This window comes from Anas acuta, chromosome 4 (genome assembly GCF_963932015.1).
Source record: "Anas acuta chromosome 4, bAnaAcu1.1, whole genome shotgun sequence".
Lineage (NCBI taxonomy): Eukaryota > Metazoa > Chordata > Aves > Anseriformes > Anatidae > Anas > Anas acuta.
This window is the reverse complement of record NC_088982.1, coordinates 26,720,221-26,745,558: the sequence shown is the minus strand read 5'-3', so window position 1 is coordinate 26,745,558 and position 25,338 is coordinate 26,720,221. Positions and strand designations below refer to the sequence as shown.

Sequence of the window (25,338 nt, the reverse complement as noted above, 5' to 3'; positions counted from 1 at the left end):
GGCAACCTAAATGCATGAATAATTGGTGTGAGCTTTTTCAGCTCTTCAGAGATGACACCCCAGGAGTTCTTAGCCTGTTTTAATCTGGATAAGAAGCATTTAATTGGAGCACCACATTAAGAATATTAGCAACAGTAATTTACTGCTTATGCATTCCATTTTAAGGTGCTGTAAAAACAAATAGTTAATAGATTTATTAATGGCACAACTACAGACTTCAGCAGAATTTGTTTATAACATTGCTTTTACCTAGGTTTACCTTTGTGTTTTGCAGTAACTTAGCTGAAAGAAGAAAAAATTATGGTGGGTCAAAAATTTCAGGAATTTCCTTGAATTTCAAATAGATGGCAAATGCAGGAGGATTTTGAATAAGTATTGTCCCAGAGTCTTGACCCGTTCTGTTTCTCTGTTGGCATATAATTTTAAAGCAGCTTTTGGAAACAGTATTACAAGCTAGATGGACTTCTGATTCAAATACAGTCATTCGCACAGTTACAATAACACAGTAGGACTCAGAAGAATCCATGTATTCTCTTGCCTGCAGTTTTTCATCACCTGCTCTCTGTATTCTGTGTCTGCACAGTGTCTGCATCTTGTCACTGTCAGCTATAGAAAGTTTTGATACTAGGATCATGATCACTGAGTTAGGAAAGTTGGCAGCTCCTTCCTCTTAAGAAACTGTTCATTTCTTTAATTCCCTCTGATGCAAAACCCCATGGTAGGAGAACACAAGAGACCTTTCTCTTCCAATCAAGTGAAGTGGCCTAAAAAGGCCACATGAGAGACTCCATGCTGGAATTGAAGTAGGCAAGGAGTAGGAAAGCAGGCAGATGGTGCAGGAGGCACAATGGGAGAAAAAAATTAACTTGATGGACATAATAAAATAAAATGTTAAGTCAACAGATGTAAAGAATGAGTGTTTGGGAAAAAAAGAATTCCTTCAACTGTAAATGTTTCCACACATGAAACACCATCACAGTTCTGAAAAAAAATACTTTGCCTCAAAAAAAGGTCCCTCTGTTGCTGGTCTTCCAGCTGGTCAGTGTCAGTGTTACAGATACACATATCACCTCTGTCATCTTTTCACTGCATTAAGTTTGTTTCACGAATCTACATTCATTTTAGTATCTGCTAAGTAAATATCCTGTAGTAAGGTGTTACAACGTATTTCTGAGTTATATGAAAAGTACTACTAACGGATTTTTTTTAAGGCTATTTTATTTGATAGCATTCTTCATAGCATTAGACAGTGAATGGTGTCTCTTCTTCACTTTGAAAAAAAAAATAGCACTTTTCATGGACATTTTCACAGATATACAATGCTTTAGCTTTTACTATGCCTTGAAATGCAACCAGATAATGTATTTGTTTCAGTTTGTGCTATCTGCAGTTAGTTATCCAGGGATGTGCCTGCATAATCCTCTAGAAGGCATTCCAATAATCTGGCTGAGAAGTGGAGCACATAAATGATCTTGGCACCTTGGAGACATTTTTGATACTATAGTAGCTGGAGGTAAAACAAAGCACTTTTTTTTTTTTTTTTTTTTCCCATTAGTGGTGTTTAGTCAGGTATTTTTGGAAACTTTTCCAGACTGTAAACCTCTCTGGCAAAGGTCTGAAATAAGCACCTGCAAATTGTTTCTCTGTCAGTAAGGATCGCTTCCATTTTCTTTGTGTCCCTTTCATCTAACATTGTGTCTTCTTCAGAAGTGTTTGTTTTGGTACACAAGACAAGGCTTTTATAATTTCCATTAAAATCTGATATTTGGAGATATGTTTAAGTTGTTAACCTTCTGGAAATGTCTTCTTGGGCAAGCTTAATAGAAAACATAAATTAATTTCATTGGAGCTACAGTTCACAGTGTGTGTGCTCTCCTTGACCTGAGCTCTGCCCTGACTGGACCAATTATATTCAGTCATGGTCAGTTAGGAGACTCCAATAGGTGAGATGAATTTTCTTATGTTCACATTAAAAAGCGTGCTAAGATGCTTCTAAAGAAATGGAGTAGATTGTGATGGAAATCAGAATGGATAGAAGCAGATAGAAGTAGGGAGCTATTAGGAAGAAAGAGTCAGAAAGGTTTATAAGAATGTGAGAAAAAAAATAGAAGTGAAAGTGGATTCCAGACTCTTTGTTCTTCTGATGTCTAAGAAAAACAGTTGGATAAATATCCTTGCTGGTTTTTACTTTTGTTCTCCCAAGCCATACTGGCACATTCACATGCAACATAGAGCCCTGTTATTATTGCTACCTTACTACAAATGAAGATCTGTACTGGTGGCAGAGATCAATAAGCAAATCAAGATGGTTCCTCTAATAGTTCCTTTTGATCTATATTATATTCTTTTTTGAACATGCAGAAAATTGCATAAAAACACAATTTAGAAGAATATAAGATTTCCAAGTCAGTTAAAGTTGCCTTTCCAACCTATAATAACTTTCTTGTATGATGAATTACAGTATTTTGATTATTTAATCTTCTATGTTTATCTGACATCATTGTCTTTTAGATAAATGCTGGTCTACAGAGAATTAGAGTTCATGCTGAGGAAGGCCTCTCTGTAGTGCTTACTAATTGTAGAGACTGGAAAGCACAATATGTAAGGCAATGTGTATATCTGGTGTTCATTTGCAACTGAAATATGTTCTTGAAGTTACAACTGAATGCAATATGAGAGTCTTTACAGAAAAAAAAAAAGGTACTGAAAATATCTCAGATTGGACAATGGAAATCATTATTCATTATTTCTTATAATTTTGACCTTTATTTCTCAGTGTCTCTTTTTCCCCCTGTAAAATAAAAATGTGGACGCTATGTAATACTATGTTGCTGTTAAGTGTAATGTATTTTTCAGTTTGTAACACCCTTCTGAAATTAGAAGAAAAGAGGTGAGTCTGTAACACTTCAGTGAGTAATGAGAGGTTTTGCCCCATCTTGCATCTGATTAAGAGACATAAATGTTAAATAGCACAAACAAGTAGAAAGAAATTGTTTGTAAGTCTCTTATGTACTTTGGACACATTTCTGCAAAATTAGAAACTTTCTGTAAAATAACTTGCATATGTAGCTTCCACTGCATGGCTCCATTACACAGCTAGAAAATAATATTTTTATAGCAAAATCAAGATCATATGCTGCCCAGGTGGAGAGTGCACCTGGGAATGTAAAAGAAAAGATTTTGAAAGTATTCATACACGTTTCTATTGCAAACACATTTTTGTACAAGGGTGTGTGTGTTGACAAAAGATTGCCCCATTTCTTGGGCATGATAAAATAATATTTCAGTCTTAGAAAAGCAGACAAATATGTTGAGAAAAAAAAAATCCTCTGCTGCCAAAAGTCAGGAATAAAAATGAAAGTGCTCTGTGTGTGTGTGTACATGTGTATCTATTGCCATAATGCAATAGAAAGGACAGTTAAACTAGAACTGCAAATAAAATTGGAAATCTGGATAATTAATGGCACGCAGTCAGCGTAAGCTGGAACTATTTCATCATTTTTGAAGACCATATTCTGAATGTCAAGTGCTCAGTGGTACATCACAGCATCCACTATGGAATTCATGGTTCAGCAAAGTGTGAAGAATATCACATTGCTATACAGAAAGGCTGATCGTGAGCAGAAATTATTTTATTTTTTGCATGCACACTAAAGGCTCCTTCTTTAATCTCAAGGGCAGATTTAACAGGTGTAATAGTCTTTTCATGACTATCTGTTTTCTAAAATGGGTCATTTATTGATGACAATTTTAAATGGATTTTTTCTATCTCAACAATTTTATTATTTCCAATGAGATTTATCTTTCAGGTTTTTCTTGTGGTTTTCTTGCACTCAGTGATGTTCCTCTGAGAGTTTTGTTTTCCAAAGTGGAAATACATTTCAGTCCCTACGGGAAATCTCGAATATCAATTCATTTGTGTGAAAATAAGTTCATAAGTCTCCTGCAGCATAAGCTTCATAGTACCAAAGTTAATGAGTTTTCTCCAACCTTACAACTTTTCACATTGGAATAAAAGAAAATGGCATAACACCTGCTATTCTTCAATCTAAAGCACTATAAGATCTTTAAATAAAAGCCATATGCTTGAGAATTTAAGGAAAAAAAAATATTTTTTGGTACAGAACCACAGAATGGTTGAGGTTGGAAGGGGCCTCTGGAGGCCATCTGTTCCAACCAGCTCAAGCAGGGCCTCCCACAGCAGGTTGCCCAGGTCCACGTCCAGGTGGCTTTTGAATATCTCCAAGGAGGGGGACTCCACTGCCTCTCTGGGCAAGCAGTTCCATTACTCAGGCAAATACACTTACTAAAATCAAAAGGAGCATCACAAGAGAATGAATTCTTTAAATTCTATGAAATGGTATGGCTTAAAACCTAAATCAAGCAGATAAAATTGATGTCATCATGGACAGTCAATATTTACTACTTTGTGTTTCTCATCTCTTTCTAGCTTTTATCTTTTATACCCTTAAATTGTATCTGCATACTTTGTGAAACATTCCCAGATTTCATCAGCATAATTTTGCTTTTCATTTTGTTTCATTTTTATATTTGCATCTTCTGAAGATACATAAAATGAGATTAAAGGTATGCTCTAAGTTATTTCACAACAGCCTGTGTTGTTGGGAGAGATTAAAAAAACCTTTCATTTTGTAAATGAAATATTGGCTCCAGGAAGAGGAGTTAAAATAAGATGTTAGCACTGTGTGAGCTTGGGGACTGACCTTTCACTTGAGCTTAGTTTTTGTTTGCCTATGAATGTGCTTAATGAACACATTATTGTGGTTAATCGTTTTTCTGTATGACACCTACACTAGGAATTCCAGTGAGTGCAGCACCAAGTAAAGTGTTGACACAAACATCATGAATGTCACTGATTTATTAATGCCTTCATCTGTAATATATGCAGTGTGTTACCTTTGTGCTTTATCTTTCATTATTAACTGCATTGCTAAACTGAGGTCGTAAAAGCTTATGCTACTAAAAATTATGTACTTGGAAATTCAATTATTTTTACTTAATTTAATTTTAATAATTTCAATGTGTATTCTGCATGAATATACTTGTAGGCAGGCATTTTTGTAGGAACACAAAATTATACTGAAAATGCTCAATTTTTTTTTTTCTTTTGAGTTGTAGATTAAAAATATATTTTCTAGACTCTGTTAAGCTTCAGATTCAGAGAGTATAATGAGAAGAAATAAGAACTGCAATCCAGGGAAAAATGCAAATATGTATTTTTTAAAATAGGAAATATGGAGCTATGTTTTGATTAGGTGCAAAATAATGTTAACAGAGGAAGAGATTCTACAACTGCTGCTGCTGAAACTGCTGGTTTTTCATACTTGTGCTTTGTTTTGTGGTAAAGTCTGAAAGCTACAATCACAGATTTTTGTTGTACTTAACATGAATTACAGTGGAACTTCTGAGTAGAATTTTGAACTTTCCTGTGATTTTCCTGTTTGAACTTGGAGTTTTTACACATGGATACATAAGCTATTTCTCATTTCAGATATGTATGCTTAAACTGAAGTTGTCTCTCTTTTCTTTTTTTTTTTTCTGCTGATTTTTTACTGAACGTAAAACTGTCTATTTTGCTTAGCTTTGTTGAGTAGTCTCATTGCTAACTGTTGCTTTTGAAAACAGATTCCATACTGAATATATATATATATATATATTTTTTACTTAACATCTTTATTTTGCATCATCATATAATTTTCAATTAATATCTTTCTTTACCTGTGTGCTTAATAATAATTTTCTCAGACAATGTTTTTTAAAGGAAAGGCTTTGGATTTGGGTTTCTGTTACAAGGGCTTGGGTATAGACAAATTATTGGTAATCTGTGTCTATATATTTTAAGTACCTTGAAGGACTTGATTCTGAAGCTGTTATGAGTTTCCTCTCTCTGAACACTGTGGCTCTGCAAAGGCTCTGCATATCTGTTGGATATGCTAAGCTCTGTGGTGGTTCTTTTTCATCTCTCTAAGTATCTCAATTCCCCATATATTGAATAACACTGTAGTGGTTTAACCTGGCCGGCAGCTAAACACCACACCGCCTTTTGCCCACCCTCCCCTCTCCCTCTCTGGGATGGGGAAGAGCAATGGGAAAGTGAAGCCCATGAGTTGAGATAAAGACAGTTTTTTAAGACAGGAAAATACTAAAAACAATAATAATAATAACAACGATGATAATAGTACTACTACTAATAATGTGTACAAAACAAGTGATGCACAATGCAATTGCGCACCACACGCTGACCAATGCCCAGCCTAACCCCGAGCAGTCTGGCTGTCCTCCCCTGGCTAGCCATCCCTGTATATTGTATATTGCATGATGTCAGATAGTATGGAATACCCCTTTGTCTAGTTTGGGTCACCTGTCCTGGGTCTGTCCCCTTCCAGCTCTTGCTGCACCCCCAGCCTGCCCGTTGGCAGGACAGAGTGAGAAGCTGAAACGTCCTTGACTTGGTGTAAGCACTGCTCTGCAACAATTAAAACATCAGCGTGTTATCAGCACTCTTCTCATCCTAAGCCAAAACATAGCATTCTACCAGCTACTAGGAAGAAAATTAACTCTGTCCTAACTGAAACCAGGACAAACACTGATGATAGTCTTCTAGCATTCTGGGAGTTATAAGGATATTTGAAGAATCCTTCCCTATAGAAAGCATCTATGCTATGACATTGTTAAGACTTAGTAACTTTGTGCCTCAATGACTAGGCTGGGAAGATCTATTTGTTGTAACTGTAGTTGGATATTTCATCCCATGCATCTATTTAATGGAAAGAGTTTGTTTAATCCTATCCTAAGATCAGTATTAAAAGAGTTAATCTGAGGAGGTGCTTTTTAGAGACAAAGATAGATTGAATCCTACTGATTAGCTCAGTCTAGATACATGTTTTTTTAAATAACAAAAGTTAGATGAAAATGCCAGCTTGAACTTGCTTGAATTTGATTAATTTGAGGTTTGTTGCTTAAGTGTATCAATGAAGACTCAGTCTTCTAAATATCTTTCATTTTTGCTTATTTTTTAACATATATCTAAAGTTTAATATATATTCTTTCTTTCTTCTTTTCCAGCACTATGTGGAGGAGAGGAGAGTTTTTTGTGTGCCAGTGGGATCTGCATCCCAGGGAAATTGCAGTGTAATGGCTACAATGACTGTGATGACTGGAGTGATGAGGTCCATTGCAGTAAGTTTCTTACATCCTGCAGTGCTCTCTGAAAGCACCGAATCCATTCAGGGAAGCCCAAAAGCTAAAGTAGGCTATTGGAACAGGATAAGAGCTTTGCACAGTATTTGCATATATTGACATTTGGACTTTCTCAGTTGCCACTGTTTAACTTTGTTCACTCTTACTGCAGATTGTATTTCAATCTATCAAAGTTTATGCTTGGAAACAGATTTCATTAGCAGTTAAGATCTGCTAAGATTTCTGACAGGAGCTACATGGAAATATTTTGGGGCAACTTTTTAAAAATGGGTCAATGACATGCCAAAAAGAACACTTTTAATGAACTGAAAACTGTTAGGTATATCTTTTTCCTAGTCCTTGGCATTAATTAACTTTTCATGTTAGATAAATTTTCATGCTTTTCATGAAAACGTTTCATGAATTTGCTTGAATGAAAATTTGAATAACATTAAAATTTTTGTTAACCCTGGGGGATGGAGGAAAAGGAGTATAAGAGACTATCAGCAGGTTTGGTTTAGAGTAAATGTATTGAGGAGGTATATGCAAAATATTCCTGGGTATAAGCAAATGGTTCAGTTCTAGGCTTATTTCTGCTCCATTAATTGCTGAGGAGCTGTTTTGTCCACATAAAGTAACCAACAAGGACTGGGAATACAGATGGAGAAGAATATTTGGACTCTTTAGCAAACAAACTTTTGCAGCAGACGACTGATACGGAGCAGAAATTACCCAGAAATACAAGTATTTCTACTACTCTCGTGAAGAGAATACATGAGACTCCTCACAATTTACATGATTGTTAGGAGATCCTGAGTCAATTAGAACTGTAAGGAGAGTTTTTTACAGTTACTTCACAAATGAGATTAAGAGGCTTTTAAAATCAAATGGTCAAGTTTTATTAGAAGGTAAAGAATAATAATTATTTAAAACAGAAAACTGATAACTGATAAGAAACATGATAAAGCAGAATAGAAATGAAAAGGATTTACAAAGAAAACTGCCTTTGCTTGCTGTGGCCTTCAGGTTGGGTCTTTTATACAAGCTCGAGTCCAGTCAACTCTGGAGCTCTTTTGCTCAGTCAGTTCTGCTCTGTCCTCTTTTGCCCTTGGAAAGTTTCTTTCTCTATCATAAATGTTTTACCTTTATGCCTTGTTTGATAATCAAACCATTTAAATTAATCATTATTTCTGAAGGAAATTAATGTGGAAAAACTTAGTGAGGAGATCTTATTGTTAAGAAAGGCAGTATTTATCATAAACAAAACAAAACATATGTCATTCATTTGCAGTCATTCTCATTGATTTAATTTTCTCAGTGTGTATACAGGTGGTCTGGTTAAGGTCTCTTGTGTTTGATAGGGAAGATGAAAAACACTTGCTTTTTTATCATCTTAGTGTCATTTTGGTTTCTTCTTTGGCAAAGAAAAGTTAATCTTCAGATAAGCATTTTACAGTCCTAGGGAGCGAGCACTTTTTGGAAAACTTTTTCAAAAACATTCCTGAAACTCACTTTTTTTTTTTTTTTCTTTCTTCCCATGTGTCTCCAGGGTTGGTCTTGATCTTTAGGTCAAGCTGTTCTTTATCTTTTTGCTGTCAGATCATTTAAATGAGATTGCATTTACACTGCTCTGTAGCAATTAACAAACAGCATTCCTTTAACACTTGTTCTGCTCTTTCTTTTGATGTTGTCACGCATACACACATTTAGTTTCATGGTTAATTCATGCTGATCTTAATATTTCTGTTACTCATCTCTTTCCTCCCACAATTTTGTTAAAGAAAAGACAGCTGAAGTAATAGCACAGCAGCCTTCTTGTTGGCTACTTTAGGGCTAATTCCAATGCACCTGATGGGTGCATTGATATTTGGTTTTAGTGCCTTGATCATTCTATGTTCATTCTATGGAGGGACCACATGACAAGAGATGAAGCCCATTCACCTCAATACCTTTGGTCTTAAAGGTACTGCTCAGTCATGTTTGAATCATAATTTCCACAAAAAATTTGGTTACAAAAGCAAGTGGATGTTCCCCCTGGAACATGCAGTTTCCTGTTGAAGCTTCCCTAATTTGCAATCCCAAAAAAATGTAAGGACTTCTTACATTTCTTTTAGATGCACCAATCTGAAGAGATGTCTCTGGTTTCTAGTTATGAAAATATGTGCTTCAGTGACGGAGTCATCTGTCCCTGTGCAGTTGACTACTTTTGAGCTAAATGTCTAAAGTGGCTCTGCAGAGAATCAGCTGGGAGAGTCTTCTGATGTATGATTCATCTGATTTGAAGCAGATATTTTGGACTGTATGCTTTAGAAACTAAATTATGTAGATGTCTACAAGGTTGTGTGAGGTGAATCTAACAGTTGTGTCTCCTTAGTCTTAATGTTGAAAATTATATATATTATGAAATGTGCAAACCTCTAGTTTACATCTTTTTTACATCAATAGTTCTTGCTGGATTCAATGAATTGATTACTTTTCTACTCCTGGCTCTTGGTGTGCATTTTTCTCTTCTGTGGTGGGTCATAAGTATTATGCAAGCAATAGTTAGGCTTTAGCACAATCAGTCCCTCATTTTGAAAGTACAGTGTCATTTATTATGACTTAGAAATGTCACCTTTTTCACACAGCTGTATCCCAGATCTGATACTTAGGCTTTCAACATGCTGTTTATGCCATTTATTCTGTGACCTTGTGCAACGGATGGTACCAACTGAGGAATCAGAATTCAGGTCGGCCAACTATCACGTAGGAATGTGAACAGGAAAGAAACTGTAACACTGATCTACAAATACATAAATTATCAGTGCTGAAACCTGGAACTCTCAGAAAGATCTTAATGAGTAAGTCTGACACATAATATAGCAAATGCAACAGTCTCTCTTACATCTCTCCATCCCTCAGGAGGTTATATGATGCAGTAGTGAAATGCTGAAAACTGGGTATGTGTGAACAGAGATCTAAGGGTTGCTGAATGCAAAAGATTGGCTCAACTTCAAAATATTCTTGGGTTTAGTGGAGTATGGAATAGAAATTTGTGTTTTATCTTGGCTTGTCCCATCATGAACAAAGTTTAAGTTGAGCCTGCTAAAAACACAAGGTGCTCTTTTTCTGATGGAAGTAAGTAGCTGTCTATATATTATTGCCAATACCTTACTGAAAATGTATGTTAAGACTGTTAGGTTTTCTGAAACTAGATGATCTTTAAGGTCCCTTCCAACCCAAGACATTCTATGATTCATATTCACTTATTCAAAATGAATCTTATTTCCTTGAAAGGAAACCTGTATTCTTTTTCTTCACCTTGTGTGGGCCTGAGAGTTGCCATTAAGGCACATGCAAGACAAGGAAATGATCTGGGACAGCCAGCATGGCTTCACCAAGGGCAAATCACACCTGACCAGTCTTGTGGCCTTCTATCATGTGACTGCATCAGTCGACAAGGGAAGACTGACTAACAACACCTATCTGAACTTCTATAAGGTCCTTGAGATGGTCCCACATGACATCCTGATCTCTAAATTGGAAAGAGATGGATTTAAAGGGTGGACTATTTGGTGGATAAGGAATTGGCTGGATGGCTGCACCCAGAGAATTGTGGTCAATGGAACTGTGGTCTGAGCGGAGGCTGGTGATGAATGGTGTCCCTCAGGGGTCTGTCTTGGAACCAGTGCTATTCAATGTCTTTATCAATGACATAGACAATAGGATTGAGTACACCCTTAGCAAGTTTGCAGATGACACCAACGTGGGTGTTGCAGTTGATACAACAAAGGAAGGGATGCCATCCAAAGGGACCTGGACAGGCTTGAAATTGGGTCCATGTGAACCTAAAGAAGTTCAACAAGGTGAAGTGCAGATGCTGCACCTGGGTTTGGGCAATCCCAGACATGAGGGCCGACTGGGAGAAGAACTCATTGAGAGTTCTCACTCACAATGAGAGAACACTCATGCGCTGCTGTGTGACCTGATCTAGGTATTGCTGCTCCATCAAGGGGATTGGACTAGATGATCTTACTATGAGGGTGGTGAGGCACTGGCACAGGTTGCCCAGAGGAGCTGTGGATGCCCCATCCCTGGTAGTGTTCAACGCCAGGCTGGATGGGGCTTTGGGCAGCCTGGTCTAGTGGAAGGTGTCCTTGCCAATGGCAGAGGGTTGGAACTAGGTGGTCTTTAAGGTCTCTTCCAACCCAAGCCATTCCATGACTCTGTGATTCTGTGTTTTACGTGTCACTGCTGCAGCTACAGAGGTATGAATGTAAACATGAATGGGGGTATGAATGGAAATTAAACAGTGAATTTAATGAGAGGAAACATCATAGTAAAAACAGCTTTTTTTCATTTGAAGGAGGAGGAATAGAAGGATAGAAACTGTCAGAGTTGTGAACTGATCAATAAGGATAAAGGATGCCAGAGTATTTCATGCTGTTTCATATTCAAGACAAATAATGTTTAGAGTTTTACTCTCAGATGGCTATTATTCTTCTCACATGAAACTAGAACATACATATTTTAATTTAGTTTGGGTTTTTTGGTATTTACTGTTTCATGCCTTTTATTCTTTTAAAGCTAAACTAACGATTGACTGCAAAACTCATGGCCTAGCCATAGTATTGTGCTTCATCCCCTGAAGCATTGTCCTATAAATTATGTTTGGACTTTCTAAGATGATGTGAAACTAGTAGAAAGTATAAATGCTTCTGTGGCAGAAGGACTTGAAGTGATGCATGTGTTCATGTTCTAGAGCTGAGTCTGTAAAAGCCTTGAGAAACACAGCACTTAGAGCACTCACTTAAGAGAGGGAAGACTTGGCCTACATTCATGTGGAGGGTTAGAAACCCCACTGCATACCTTCTGGGAGAGTGCTGCACCTGTCAGTGTGTAATATACTTAGAAGCACATATTTCTTTCAAAGCTGGATCACCGTGGAGTCATGAACGCAGGAGTCTCAAGCCAAGAGCTAAACAAGTGGTAACTTGATTCTATTGCTTAGTGTTTGAGCAGCTCAGCTGAGGGGAGAAACCTGGGTTCTAGTCCCTGTTCTCTGAGCAATTTCTGTGTGCAGTCCAGGAAAGAGCTTTTGTGAAATACCTAGGTGTCCCAGTAAGAAAGGACACAAAGAACTTCCTTGGCTGCAGTGGTGTAGCTTTAACAGGAAGAAGGGATTGTCCACCCAGTTGTTATATAGCTTGGGATTCTCCCTTGAAAAGCTAGAGATGAAGGAAAAGCCTTTAGGAGGGCAGTGAAACCAGGTCAGTCATTTCCCAACTGTGTACTTATAATAAAAAGTTATTACTCATGGGACCAGGCACCATCTCCGCTCCCCTCCCCTCTCCTTCCCTCCCCTCTCCAGTTTCCTAACTACAAAGTAGGTCCCGTGGTTTTTACTGAACCGGATATTATTTACATGTTTTACGTATTCTCAGAAAATATTTTTCAGAGCGTTATTGCAGGCTTCAGCCATGGTCAGAAAGGCTAAACCTGCTTAGGGTTGGCAATGCTAAGAATACCTTGATAAGAAGGCATCAGGCCACCTTCCAAGTTCAAAACTGTGTCAGGAATAGTTAATCTTTTGAAACCACTGTAAGATCAATGGCAGGCTCAAAAGCAGGGTCTGGGGATCTTGATTTTGCTGTGAGAAGCTTCAGCTCCACCTAATACCCACCTCAGGTGCTCAGGACTATCCCAGTAATTTACCCCCATGACATTCATAACCTTCCTTATTAACTTTGTACGTATAATTAAATATTTTGGTCTGTACTGTAACCAGGGCACTTTTTCTTCAGCCAGTGTTAGGAATTTAGAACTGTTTACCTTATTTTTTACATGTATGGAAAAATATATTTCAATTATGAAAGGCAGCTGTAAAACATAATCATTCAGATCAGAGAAATTAATGTTATTTATATGAAAATGGATTATTCTGGCTGACTCAATAGTCTTTGATTCACAGTACTATGTCTGGATGTGGATGATAACATGAGCAAACAAGGTCTCTTACTTGACTAGGAAAAGCTTTACTTAAAAAAATAAGATCTTAAATAATTCGTGTCACTTTTATGCACAAGCCATATGATGATGACATATAAGATGTCAATGCAAATGAATGTCTTTCTTCATAACTTGATTTCCTAAACAGTTGAACAGTATTTTATCCTTGAATATATGGTCATGGTGAGATTTTGGGTATATTTTTCATTCTAGAAACAATGGAGCCCCTCACTTCCTCCCACCTTACAACATGTTCTCATTCTTAATTTCTTAGTCTTTCCAACACATCTATTACAGGAAAAGACATTCTGTGTTCCTACCATAGACATAACCTGGGATCAAATCATCTGTGCCTTGAAATCTTCTAATGAACATCTTGGTCAGCAAGATTGCAATGACATTCTGTTTTCTCACAACTCATATAACTCCTTGCTTTTTTACCAAGTAGTAATCTGTAACCAGAATGAAATGTTCCAGTTCCTTAGTATATCTTTCATTATTTTTTTTCCTTCCACAGCTTGAATAAATTTTGAGTGCTGTCTTTACGGTCTCGAGAAATTTCTCCCAGATGACTGACTTGCATTTATTAGTGTGTGGAAGACAAAAGGAGAGCAAGAGAAATCAAACATACTTTTTATGGTACAGGGATTTCAACCACCTCTTAGTATGGAACATATAGACAGAAAACAATTGATAGAAAAAAAATGTCTAAAAATTGCTTTTGATTTTTCTTTTTCTTTTTCTTCTGTGTTTGATTCTAATAAGCTGGTACACACTGAATATTATTTCAGACCTATAAATTGTATGGTTTCTCTAGCTAATGTTGTTTAAGTCAGTAAATTCCAGTGTTTATATTTTAAAAGAAACCAGCCCAATGTCATGTTAACATTTTACAAAAAAAATTGTTTTGCAGACTGCAGTGATGATGTATTTCGTTGTAACACAGGAAAATGCCTCAATTACACCTTTGTATGTGATGGATATGATGACTGTGGAGATCTCAGTGATGAACAGAATTGTGGTAAATAAAAGCTTTACACTTTTCTAAAGTATTTAAGATAGCACTATTGTCTAAGATGGTTATAATTTTCCTTAAACTACTACAAGAGTAGTATACCCTGATGTTACTTTCTTTGGGAAAAGTAAAAACAGTTCACAATTTTTTATATGCAATTTGGAAAGGTTTAAATGTAGAGTTCTGGGTTAATCCAAACCTTGGAACTAACGGTACTTTGTCACTGCTTTGTCTACATCCCTGTTTGTGAAGTGACTGACCTCACCAAGTAATAGACCAATGATAACTCTGGTCCTCTTCTTGCTGTTAACATACTTAAAAAGCCCTTTTTGTTGTCCCTTACAGTACTGGCCAGCTTCAGCTCTAGTTGAGCCATTCCCTCAATGGTAATAGCAGTATTGCCTAAGATGGTAATCATGACAAACAGCCAGTGGTTTTCAGCATCTCTATACAATGGTGAACTGCATCTCTGTAGTCCTCCTGTTGCCTGGCCTTGTTTCTGCTGTGCATACATTTCCTTTTCTAAGTAAATTCTAAAAGAAGATCCCTGCTCAGCCAAGGCAGCTTTCCGCCCTGCTTTCTTGACTTCTGAAACTTTGGAATTATCTGCTCCTGCGCTTTTAAGTGATGACTCTTTAAAAGTGATCAGCATTGATTAAGTTTTCAAAAAGGTCCTTCAAAAATACCTTCAGAAGCAGATTACCAGAAGACCTCACTAAATAGTTCCTTGAGCAGCCTGAATTCTGCTCCTCCCATATCCAATGTCAAAGTTTTGGTGCAATCAAGCCTCTCCATTACACACAGTGCCACCTCTATTCCTTGCTTCTGAGAAGCCCATGACAGTCCATCACAGAACACCATTCACAGGATTCTTTCCACCAATTCTCACTTACACCAAAGATTTTGCAGCTCTGGGACTGAGCCAAAGCTTCTTGCTTGTTCCTTATGCTGTATGCACTAGTGTAGAAACATTCCAAATGTGCTCCAGTGTACTCAGCACATTGTGGAGCAGACTGAATGACCTTGGTAGCACCCCTTTGAGAAAAGTGTATCCCAGCAGCCACTGTCAGGCCTGGTGTTGTGTGCACCATCCTGTGAAAAAAAACAAAACAAAACAAAAACCAATTCTGCCAGTGACACTGGCCTTGGAGCCACATATAGATATGCTGGATCTCTTTCTTCCATATTGTTCCCTGCAACTGGAAGGATAGAGGAAAATACTATGCGTGTTCCTGAACCAATCAACTCAAGATTAACTTGAGTTGATTTTGCTAGCTTGACTGAATCTGACTGAGACTAAATCATAAGAGGGATTACACTTGTGATGCCAACAGTTTCACAACTGAATTGTTTTTATGTTAGCTTCATTGCAAACTTACATGTTTTGATGATTCAAATCTGTTTCTTTCACATTCTGTTTTTAATTGACTTTGTATATTCTGCCTCACTGTATTCGTCCTGCCTGTATTTGTTGTCATAGAAGAAAAAGTTTTGCCATAAGAAAGAATTATCTTCTTGTGCAAATATTTGGAAACTCTGAACGCCTTATTTTATTTTCTTCTAACTTTTGCTCCTAGTAATGTACCTAAGAAAAATTGTTAACTTTAAAATAATTTTTTAAAGGTTAAAATATTATTTTTCATGTTTTTTCTTTTGCTTTTCTAAGAAAAAGCACAGTGGATTTCAGGACTAAAAATCAACTTTTTTTTTTTTTCAGAGATTTCTTTTACGTTTCTTCTCCAAATAAAAAATACTCAGTTTTTCATTACTTTCAGTTGGTGTTACTTTTGTGTTTTCTTTCATAAACTTGCTTTCCTGAAAGACTTTGCTTAATCTGACTCCTAGCATTCCTATGTTGAGATAAATTTTCTATATAAAATTTAAGATCTAACATTTTGTACAGGCTATAAAAGAGTTTCAGAGCAGATTTGGCAGACTGGACTGTGTCTGTGTTCCCTATCTATTTTTATGTAAAGTTAGTCAGAATTGTCTTAACTGGCTGAAGAAAACTGTATAAACGAACCCAGCTGATTTTGCCCTGAGTGGGAGGGAGTGAATTAATCACAGACTAGAGCAGCTGTTCCTGGAGTTAATGCTGGACCATGGTACAAATCCTTTTCCCTACCAATTTATCTCTATTTGCAAGACATTTTGAACTTGTATTATTTATGAACATACAGTAATATTTACAATACTTTATGTAAGGCTAAGCCATGGAGTTTACCTTTATCCTTAAATATTACCATTCAGGCACTTTGTGAACAATTCAAGTACGTCTCAATGGCAAACTGCAGACAAGCACAAGCTTACTCTGCTCATGCTCCAAGCTTATTAAAAAATTTGTGATCAGGGCTGACATTATGATGACATCATGGTGACATTAGTAAAATATATATACTAGTACAGACAAAGCCATGTTAGCCATGTTTATTAAGCTTCCACCAAGTTCTGAGTGGAGGTAATTACTTCTGCTTGTAATATATATTGTGAGCGTTTCCTTCTTGACCTATGTTAGATTTTTACAACATTTTTGAAATCCTTACTGTCTGTGTGGTCAACACTGTATGCTTCATACTTAGTATAGCTGTGAATTGGATTGGAGAGAAATGGAAATGTCAGAAATCATCAACCCACACCCTCCTTCTCCTCCCACTACTAATCCTTTAAGAAACTCTACACCAAAGCTAAAGTGCAGATAATTATTACTCCTTTAAGCCTGTCAAACATTTTCAACTATGTGTATTTCCTTTACACAGCCTACTCATTAGAATAATTTTCTTTATTTGTGGAAGCATTTGGGTAAAAGGAGTAAGAAGATTGGAATGCTTTCTTTTTAGATCATTCTTATGAAAAATTCTGTGTGTATGCAAAAACATAGCAGTTTTTGAGTAGGTGCCAAACGTTAGTTGAAAACTTTTTTTTTTTTTAAAAAAAACTTTTTTGTTAGAAAAATAAAGGTTTGGAATGATTTTCTCCAGTAGCAACTGAAAACACTGGATAACTGAAAATCTTCTCATGAGATGGAAAACCAGAAGATGTTTTAATCCACTTGATAAATCTTAGCATCTTGTTTACTTGCAAATGGAAACAACTGTGCACACGAGAGATAGAATAAATGCATGACTATCTAAGTAGAATTCACTAAGTAGAATTCAAAACATGTGTAACTTATCTGCTCCCAAAATCTGCAGGTATATAAAAACTCTTATTGTGATTTACTAATGCATAATGGCTAAGTAGAAAGAATGATCAGTTTATAGGCACAGCCTATATGAAAGAATGATCAGTTTATAGGCACAGAATGATCAGTTTATAGGCACAGCCTGATAGTAGTTTATTATCTGGCTGTGTTGTTTGTTTGTGTGCTTCTTTTGGTCTTACTTTTACATTTTATTTAGATTGTAACCCATTGACACACCATCAATGTGGAGATGGGAGATGTATAACAGCTGATTGGGTGTGTGATGGTGACCATGACTGTATAGACAAATCAGATGAAATCAATTGCTGTAAGTTCCTTTAATCTCTAAATGTGTGTTTTTTGTTGTTGTTGTTTTTTTTTTGTTGTTGTTGTTTTTTTTTTCTTCCCCTCTTTTCTCTCTTTGCTTAAGAATCAAAACCAAAATTTAAGTACACGTACATACTACTTGTAAGGCAAAATCATAAGCTCATTTGATTTAAGAAGTTTGCAATTAGCAAATGTTCCTTCTGGTTGTAGCAAATTAAATGCTTTTTGTCATTGTTGAGAAGTACCAACGTTGGCCTGTGTTTCAGCCTTTTGTTAATAGCAGATTTGCTTTTTGTTAATTGTAGTGTTCCTGTTAAAGAGTAATGAATGAATGTATATACCCTCTTAAACTGTAGGCATTTGTAGTTTGTGACAGCTTTCTGATGTGTTTGTATGCTACCTATCACACCTTGTTAGGGTTTGGACTTCTGCCTGTTTCAGCTGTATTGATATATACCTGCACAAGAACTCAACTAGAATAATGTTTGAAATTGCAAAACCTATCATGCAGCTTTGATTCTAGTATCTTGCTGCCTTTTAGTGCTTGATCTTGCAACTGCTGTCCTACAATTCCCCCTGAAATCTAAGAACCTAATCTAAATAAAGGAATATAAACGTGGGCAAAGAAAAGGTGACAGAATTTTTATATGAGCATTTTTTTTTTTTCCTTGAAAACAGCTGAACATTCATCTCAGCCTGCTACTGATACCTGACATATACAGTTTCAGTCCTTGTAGTTAAAAGATCAGCACAGCTGTAGGCTATTGAATGCATATTTTACATATAATGAAAAATATCTTGTGACCTTCAGTACTAACTAGTGTTATCAACTTCTCCTAAAATAATTTCATTATGATGTTCAGAAATAACTGAGACCTTTATTAACCAACATTAATGAAGATATCATTTTTTTCCCCCAGCTTGTCATAGTCAGGGTCTGGTAGAGTGCAAAAATGGACAATGCATTCCCAGTGCATTCCAGTGTGATGGAGATAATGACTGTAAAGATGGAAGTGATGAAGAAAACTGCAGTGAAAGTAAGAAAATTCTGCATTTTACTCTTCCTACAGAACCTACCATTGACTGCTTTATTCCAAAGTGCCTTTAGCTAAAACTGTTTGTCAGATAGACTTGCCTTGCTTTTTAAATAACACTTGCTAAGGCTGGCAGGTCTTTGCATTCACAAAGGAAATTGTAAGGTGAGTTTTATTAGTCCTTAAAAAAAAAAGTTGGAGAAATGGAGGTGATGTTTACCATAACATTGGGTTATCTGACTGATCAGCTGTTACTTGAAATAAATAAATACATATTCACATTGTCTACAGTGTTTAGAAACTGCTGTCATAGGAATTGGTATCATCTGAGGAGGAATTTTCTCAAGAAAATACTGTTTGCATAAGAACTTGTGAGTCACAGAAAAGAGGTTTTTGTAAGTAAACTGATTATTTAGTGTGGCTGAAAGTAAGCATGTGAGAATGTAAGTTTTCACAGCTACTTACTAGCTGTCTTATGATGGATTGTGTGGGGAAAAAAAAGGAAACCAAGAAGTTTCCTGAACCCCAGACCATGTTTTTCCAAATGCTTTTGTCCTGAAATAGACTTGATTGTCATGTTTTTAGCATTTGAAAGTATTTTTCATGTATAATTCTCTTGCTCCCAGTTGAAGGATAGGTTCAGATTGCAGCCTCTCAGTGAGAAAATTTTTCAAGTATTTCCATAATGACTGCTATTTTTAAGAAACATAAAGGAATTCAATTAATTTAGAAAACTCTAGTGCTGTCAGACACAGTGGTTATAGGACAATCTATTCAAAAGATACATACATGGTGTGATTACATAAGCCTCCTTTCCTTAGGAAAGTTCTTTGGATCCTCCTACTCTAGTTTAAACATCTACATTCCAAAATAAGTTAAAACACATAAATTACCATCATTCTTCTCTGCAATTAATGAAGATGTTGAAAAAAGGTCTTTCAGGGAATTTCTTTCAGATCTGACTGTCACAATCTAAAAAACTGAGGATGAAGTTTTGTCTTTATTTCTGACCATCTAATCTCACACACTGCTTGGAATAATTTTCTTCCTTCCTGATGACCATCCACAGTTTTATTCTATGAATTCTATGACCCTCTGTTTCTCTTGACTGATAATGAAATGTACATTTTTAATGTGCAAGAAATTAGGCAGGAGAATGAGATAAAAAAGAAAGTAAAAAACTATTCAGAGAATCCCAGAAGCAGCCATTTCATTTTTTTTTTAATTTTTTTTTTTTTTTAATTCACGCAATATAAGACTCTTAAAATTATTTTTCCCCCTAAAGAGAATTTCATTGGCACTGTGATGCATGAACTGGGGTAGAAATCAGTAATGCGTTGCTCACTGCTTTTTGTCTCTATGAATATTAAAGAAATAATTTTAAAAAATCTTTTTTTGGGGGAGGGAGGGATATGAACAGATGCAAATTGAAGGATACTAAATGCAGAGGAGTAGGAAGGGGTGATAATTATGTTGACAACGCTCTCACTATATACTAAAGGAATTTTCCACTTTGCATTAAACTGCAAAACTTTTTAACACAAACATTTGTCTTGTTTTCCATTATTCATTTCTCAAAATGCAAAAACCTCTTTCTAGTATTTTGCAATATTCCATAAGCAGAAATCTTCTTTTCAGCAACTGTATCCTGTTTGTTCCAAAATTACCTGAGAATATATAGACAGAATTTGGACTTCATTTTGGTTATGCCTCTTTAGTTCCTTGTATAGTTCTTGAAAAGGAAGGCAGAATTCCAGTTTGTAACTTTCTTTTGTATTTCTTGTGTATATATGTACTTGATTTCAACGAATACAGAAAATGTCATAGGACGTACACTAAGTACAAAGACTTCTCTGCTCTGCAAGGTAAAATATTTGAATATGCTTAGCAGAGGTAACAAAGTTAGGGCTAAAGTGATCTGAGACAGGGTAGAGTGTGGTTATAGAAGTACAGTATTGACTATGTTAGAATCAGAATAATCTACAGGGAGTTTTAAGGAGTTGCGAAGCTCTTCCACTGCAGGATAAGAAAGAGATGGAGCAAACTTTAAAAAAAGAATTTTAATGTGAAGATTTGTGATAGCTTTAGAAGTCAAAAAGTTGTTCCTACCTTTCCAGTTTGACTTTGCAATCAAAAGCTCCTGTAAAATAAGATGGTCAAATGCTACAACAAAAGAAAATATCTGCATTGCTTCAATAGATGAAGGGAAGTAAACACACATAATTAGGAAAAATATGACTACATCACCATTATTTCTTTGGGGCAAGGACCTGTTTTCTTCAGCATCTTCTGTATGCCCAACATAAGGATGTCATGATTGACTGATTAATATTCATGGACAGTACTGCAATAAAAATAAATAAAATAAACTATTAAAAATAGAATAAATAAATTCAATAAATAATTTCAATATTTTAAAACAGGATGAGATGATAAAATACAAACTAGTCAGTCTCTACATACAGGAATAATAAATTAAATTTACCAATTTTGCAAAAGCCGTGTGAAAGAGAGAATTTAATGTTTTGGAAGGAAGTTAGCACCACTATGAGAAAGACAAAAGGCCAGAGGTTTATCAAAGAAACTAGCTACCAAGGTAATTTGTTCATAAACTTTTTGATGAAATGCTGTTTTTGGTTATTCTAACATCCATCTTCAAGATCATTAGAGTCTGGGGAGGGTGCGTGTGTGTTGTTTTTTGTTTTTTCACTAACCAAAGATGGGCAATAAAGTTTCAGCTCTGACAATCGTTCTTTAGGATAGTTTTTATTGTCCACCAAAACAATCATGAAATGAGAAGCAGATCAGCTGAATGGCACTGGAGGATAATTCCCAGAGGATATTCTCTTTTAACTAGGACCTATTGTTCCCTTTGAAATCCAATTTCCATGACCTTTCATACTCTGCCACAGGCAAGATCATGGTAGATGGCTTTCAGAGATCCATAGTTCTTCAGGGTTTGGGAATATAAATTGTCATATTAAGCAGAGGGGCAAAGAAGTGACATCTGGACATTTCTGCACACTTTTCTTCCTTACAACACTTATTTACTGTACTTGAAATGCTGTAGAGTACTTATTCAACTCTGTAAAGGAAGTAACTAATTGTTATGAGTCTCTCTGTATTTTCTCTTCAGTATAGTCATTTTTATTAGTCTGGTATATCAGAACAGTAAATTTCTATTTTCCTCAGGTCAAACCCTCTGTCAGGAGGGAGACCAGAGATGTACTTCCTGTCCTGATACCTGTGGAACTTCTCTCTGTGAAATGAGAAACAGCCAGATAAACTGCAGTAAGTAGGTTACATGCTTCATACTGTCACTCTTCTAGGGTGTTTTAGAGTACAATGAAGATGCAGGGTAGGACGAAGTAAGTAATACTTTCATTTACTATTTAATGTCATATGTATAATGGTTAACTGTTTAAAAGGGCAAGGCGTCATGCGTCATAAAGCTCGATTGTAGGTGTACTAAGAGATAATGTTTGACATTGAGATATTTTTGCCTTCTGTGAATTTTTGATATGTTCTTAATGAATATTTACAGTTACACTTTTTGTTAACATTAACATTCTGTAAACAACAAAGTGTAAGTGTAAACTAGTGATTTATTTTAAAAATACAAGAAAGCATGACACTGTGTTTAGTGGTCTGGAGAAGTTTCATCCCTTTCCCCAGGAAAGAATTATGATATTCAATCTGGCTAAACTAGTTATTCTTCTGACCAATATGTATTGTAGGGGATCAGGATCTTACATGCTGTGTATCATCTTTCTTTCTATGTCCTATATTATACCACTCTGTGCAAACCTACTGTACCCACTGTGCACTTACTTCTGAGTGTGCAATGCAGCACTATGAACAGATACCCAAGAGAAGTCAATTTTACTTGATTTTGAAATTAGGGAAGAACTGAATTCAAAATGATTTATGAATTAAAACTTGGTGATATATTACTAGAGTCAGCAGTTCAAGATACCTCACCACATGGGCAGAGCAAGCTTGCCTTTGCTTAAATGTGAATGTGTAGACACGTAATATAATTGCTTTGTTAACCTGAGCAATACCTACTGGAAAGTTTGTTTTGGTACTACCAGATTGTTTGGATAATGTTACCATGTTGCTGCATTACATTAGGTAGAATCCTAGAGTAGATAGGTTGGAATGGACTTGTGGAGGTCAACTTGTCCAAACTCCTGATCAAAGCAGTGCCAACTAGATAATGTTGCCCAGGACATGTGCTGTTGAATTTTGAGCATCTCCAAAGACAGAGATTCCACAATCTTCCTGGTCAATAGAGCATTAGGCCTCCCTCATGGTAAAAACCTCTTTTCCTTATGTGAAACTGGAATTTGCTGGGTTCCAACTTGTGTCTTTCACCTCTCGTCTCACCTGTGTACTTCTAATAGTCTGGCTCCACCTTCTTTGCACCATCCTATTAGGTAATTGTTAACAGCAATGAGAGCTCCCTTTAGTCTTCTCTTTTCATGGCTGAACAAACCCTATTTTCATAGCCTCTGCCTGTATATCATAAGTTCCAGTCCCCCAGCCTTCTCAGTGACCCTCCACTGACCTTATTCCAGTATATTAATCTCTTTTCATGAATCAGGGAGCCCAAAACCACAATACTCCAGATATGCTGTCACCAGTGATGAATAAAAGGGAATTACAGTCACATATCTTGTCATATACAGCAATCAGAATTATCAGGCATGATTTTTCTATTAGAAATCGATGCTAGTTGTTCCAAGTCACCTTTATTTCTTCATGTGCAGATGTCTTCTTGAACGATTTTGTTCCATAATCTTTCTGGAGACTAAGGTTAGCCTGAGTGGACTATAGTTCTGTGGATCCCTTACTTGTCATTGTTAAAGATGGATATTATGTTTGCCTTCTTCTAGTCATGAGATTCCATGACCTTTCAAAGATGATAAAAAGCCGACTTCCAATGGGGTTAGCCAGTGAAAACTTGGACAAAAAAGATATTGAGTACCTTGGCCATGGTCCTGGTCACTAGGTCCCTTGCCCCACTGAGCAGCAGACCCACATTTTTCCTACTTATACTTTTGCTGTCAATGTACTTACAAGAGCTCTTCTTGCTCAGTAGTTTCATTGTTCTGTCTGAGCTCCAAACTCCATCCTTGTATGCCTTGGAAATGTCTCTCTATTCCTCTTTTTTTTTTTTCTTTTTTTGTGAGATCAGTCATGAGATCGACGTTCAGCCATGCTGGCCTTTTCTGCCACACTTGCTTCACCTTGGAATGGGCCCTTGTGTTCTGAGGAGGCTCTCCTTTAAGGTTAAACCACTGTCCTTCAAGAAGATATTGGTATAGTTGAAACTCCCCACGAGTACCAGGGCCTCCAAAACCATGAAGCATCTTCCAGCTACCTAAGGATGGGTTCATCTACCTCTTCCTGTTTTGCCAAGATGGTCTGCAGCAAATGCCTACCATTGACATCACTTGTGTTGGTCTGTACTCTGATCCATATCCTTAACCAAATTATCCAGGTGAGATGGAACCTTCCAAAGTGATTGAGATAGATATATTTATTTATTTATTTATCTTGTCTGTTTTCCTTTAACAAATATTTAGAAAGGGTTATGAAATAGGAAGGAAGGTATCCATATACTACAAAACTAATAACAACCTACTTCATTTTTTATTTTTATTTTTAAACAAACTTATTGAAAGGTTAATCATTTAATTTTTCTTGCTTGGAATCTCAAATAGCTTCATTGAATTATTGCAGTCATTTTCTCCTCTGTGTCTTGCAATTCACAGATATATTATCTCCCACTAGAAATTGTCCCCCTTGTGGTGAAAAGGAAGCAATTTATCCTGGGACACATACACTAGTTAAGAAGAAATCAATTATATTTACAGGAAATGTTTCCTCATCATATTGTGAGGAGCAGTCTGTCATTCTCAACAAGATTAATGCATAATCTGAATTAGACTCCTAGATCATCTCTCTTTTTCCCTTTCAGTCCACTAAATATGTAATTGTTTATACAAAACAGAATAAGAGAATTTGGGAGAGATTTTTCTTGTACAACATCTGGAAGTACTATTGTCTTTCTCCATGTTGCTTTTGTTGTAAGACGAGAGTTACTTCATCTTCAGTAAGAGATGAGAATTCCCATGGAAATTCTCAGTTTTGACAAAGCAGCATCTTCTGACTCAGATAAATCTTTTGCTGGAAAATTCCTGGCTAAGAATAGGACACATTTCTCATGTTATACATGTTGAATATAATGGATGTTCTCCATATGTGATAATTTCAAATCGGTTTAGGCTGGCTTTGTAATGCAGTTAGAACATATTTAGGATAACAGAACAAATATCTGAAGGTCTGTGTGTGTATAAAGACAACAGATCCAGACTCTTTCCAGTTGTATCCAGTGACAGGACAAGAGGCAATGGGCACAAACTGAAACACAGGAAGTTCTGTCTGAACATCAAGAAACTATTTCTGACTCTGTGGGTAATTGGAACAGGTTGCCCTCCCTTCCCAGGGAGGTTGTGCAGTCTTCATCCTTGGAGATACTCAAAAGCGACCTGGACATGGTCCTGGCAAAAACAAACAATTTTAGG

At 36.3% G+C, this 25,338-nt stretch overlaps 1 protein-coding gene across 4 annotated transcripts in view; it reads left to right on the top strand.

The window, feature by feature from the left end:
* CORIN (corin, serine peptidase) overlaps positions 1 to 25,338 on the top strand; it is a 129,441-nt gene that overhangs the window by 62,085 nt on the left and 42,018 nt on the right. For 2 of the 4 annotated variants that reach the window (XM_068680275.1, XM_068680272.1), the window contains exons 6-10: positions 7,087 to 7,200; positions 14,102 to 14,209; positions 17,602 to 17,712; positions 18,632 to 18,748; positions 21,938 to 22,036. In XM_068680275.1, the coding sequence (XP_068536376.1) occupies positions 7,087 to 7,200; positions 14,102 to 14,209; positions 17,602 to 17,712; positions 18,632 to 18,748; positions 21,938 to 22,036 (549 nt within the window). The remainder of the gene's footprint in view (positions 1 to 7,086; positions 7,201 to 14,101; positions 14,210 to 17,601; positions 17,713 to 18,631; positions 18,749 to 21,937; positions 22,037 to 25,338) is intronic. The other 2 variants (XM_068680274.1, XM_068680273.1) reach the window with 2 other exon arrangements.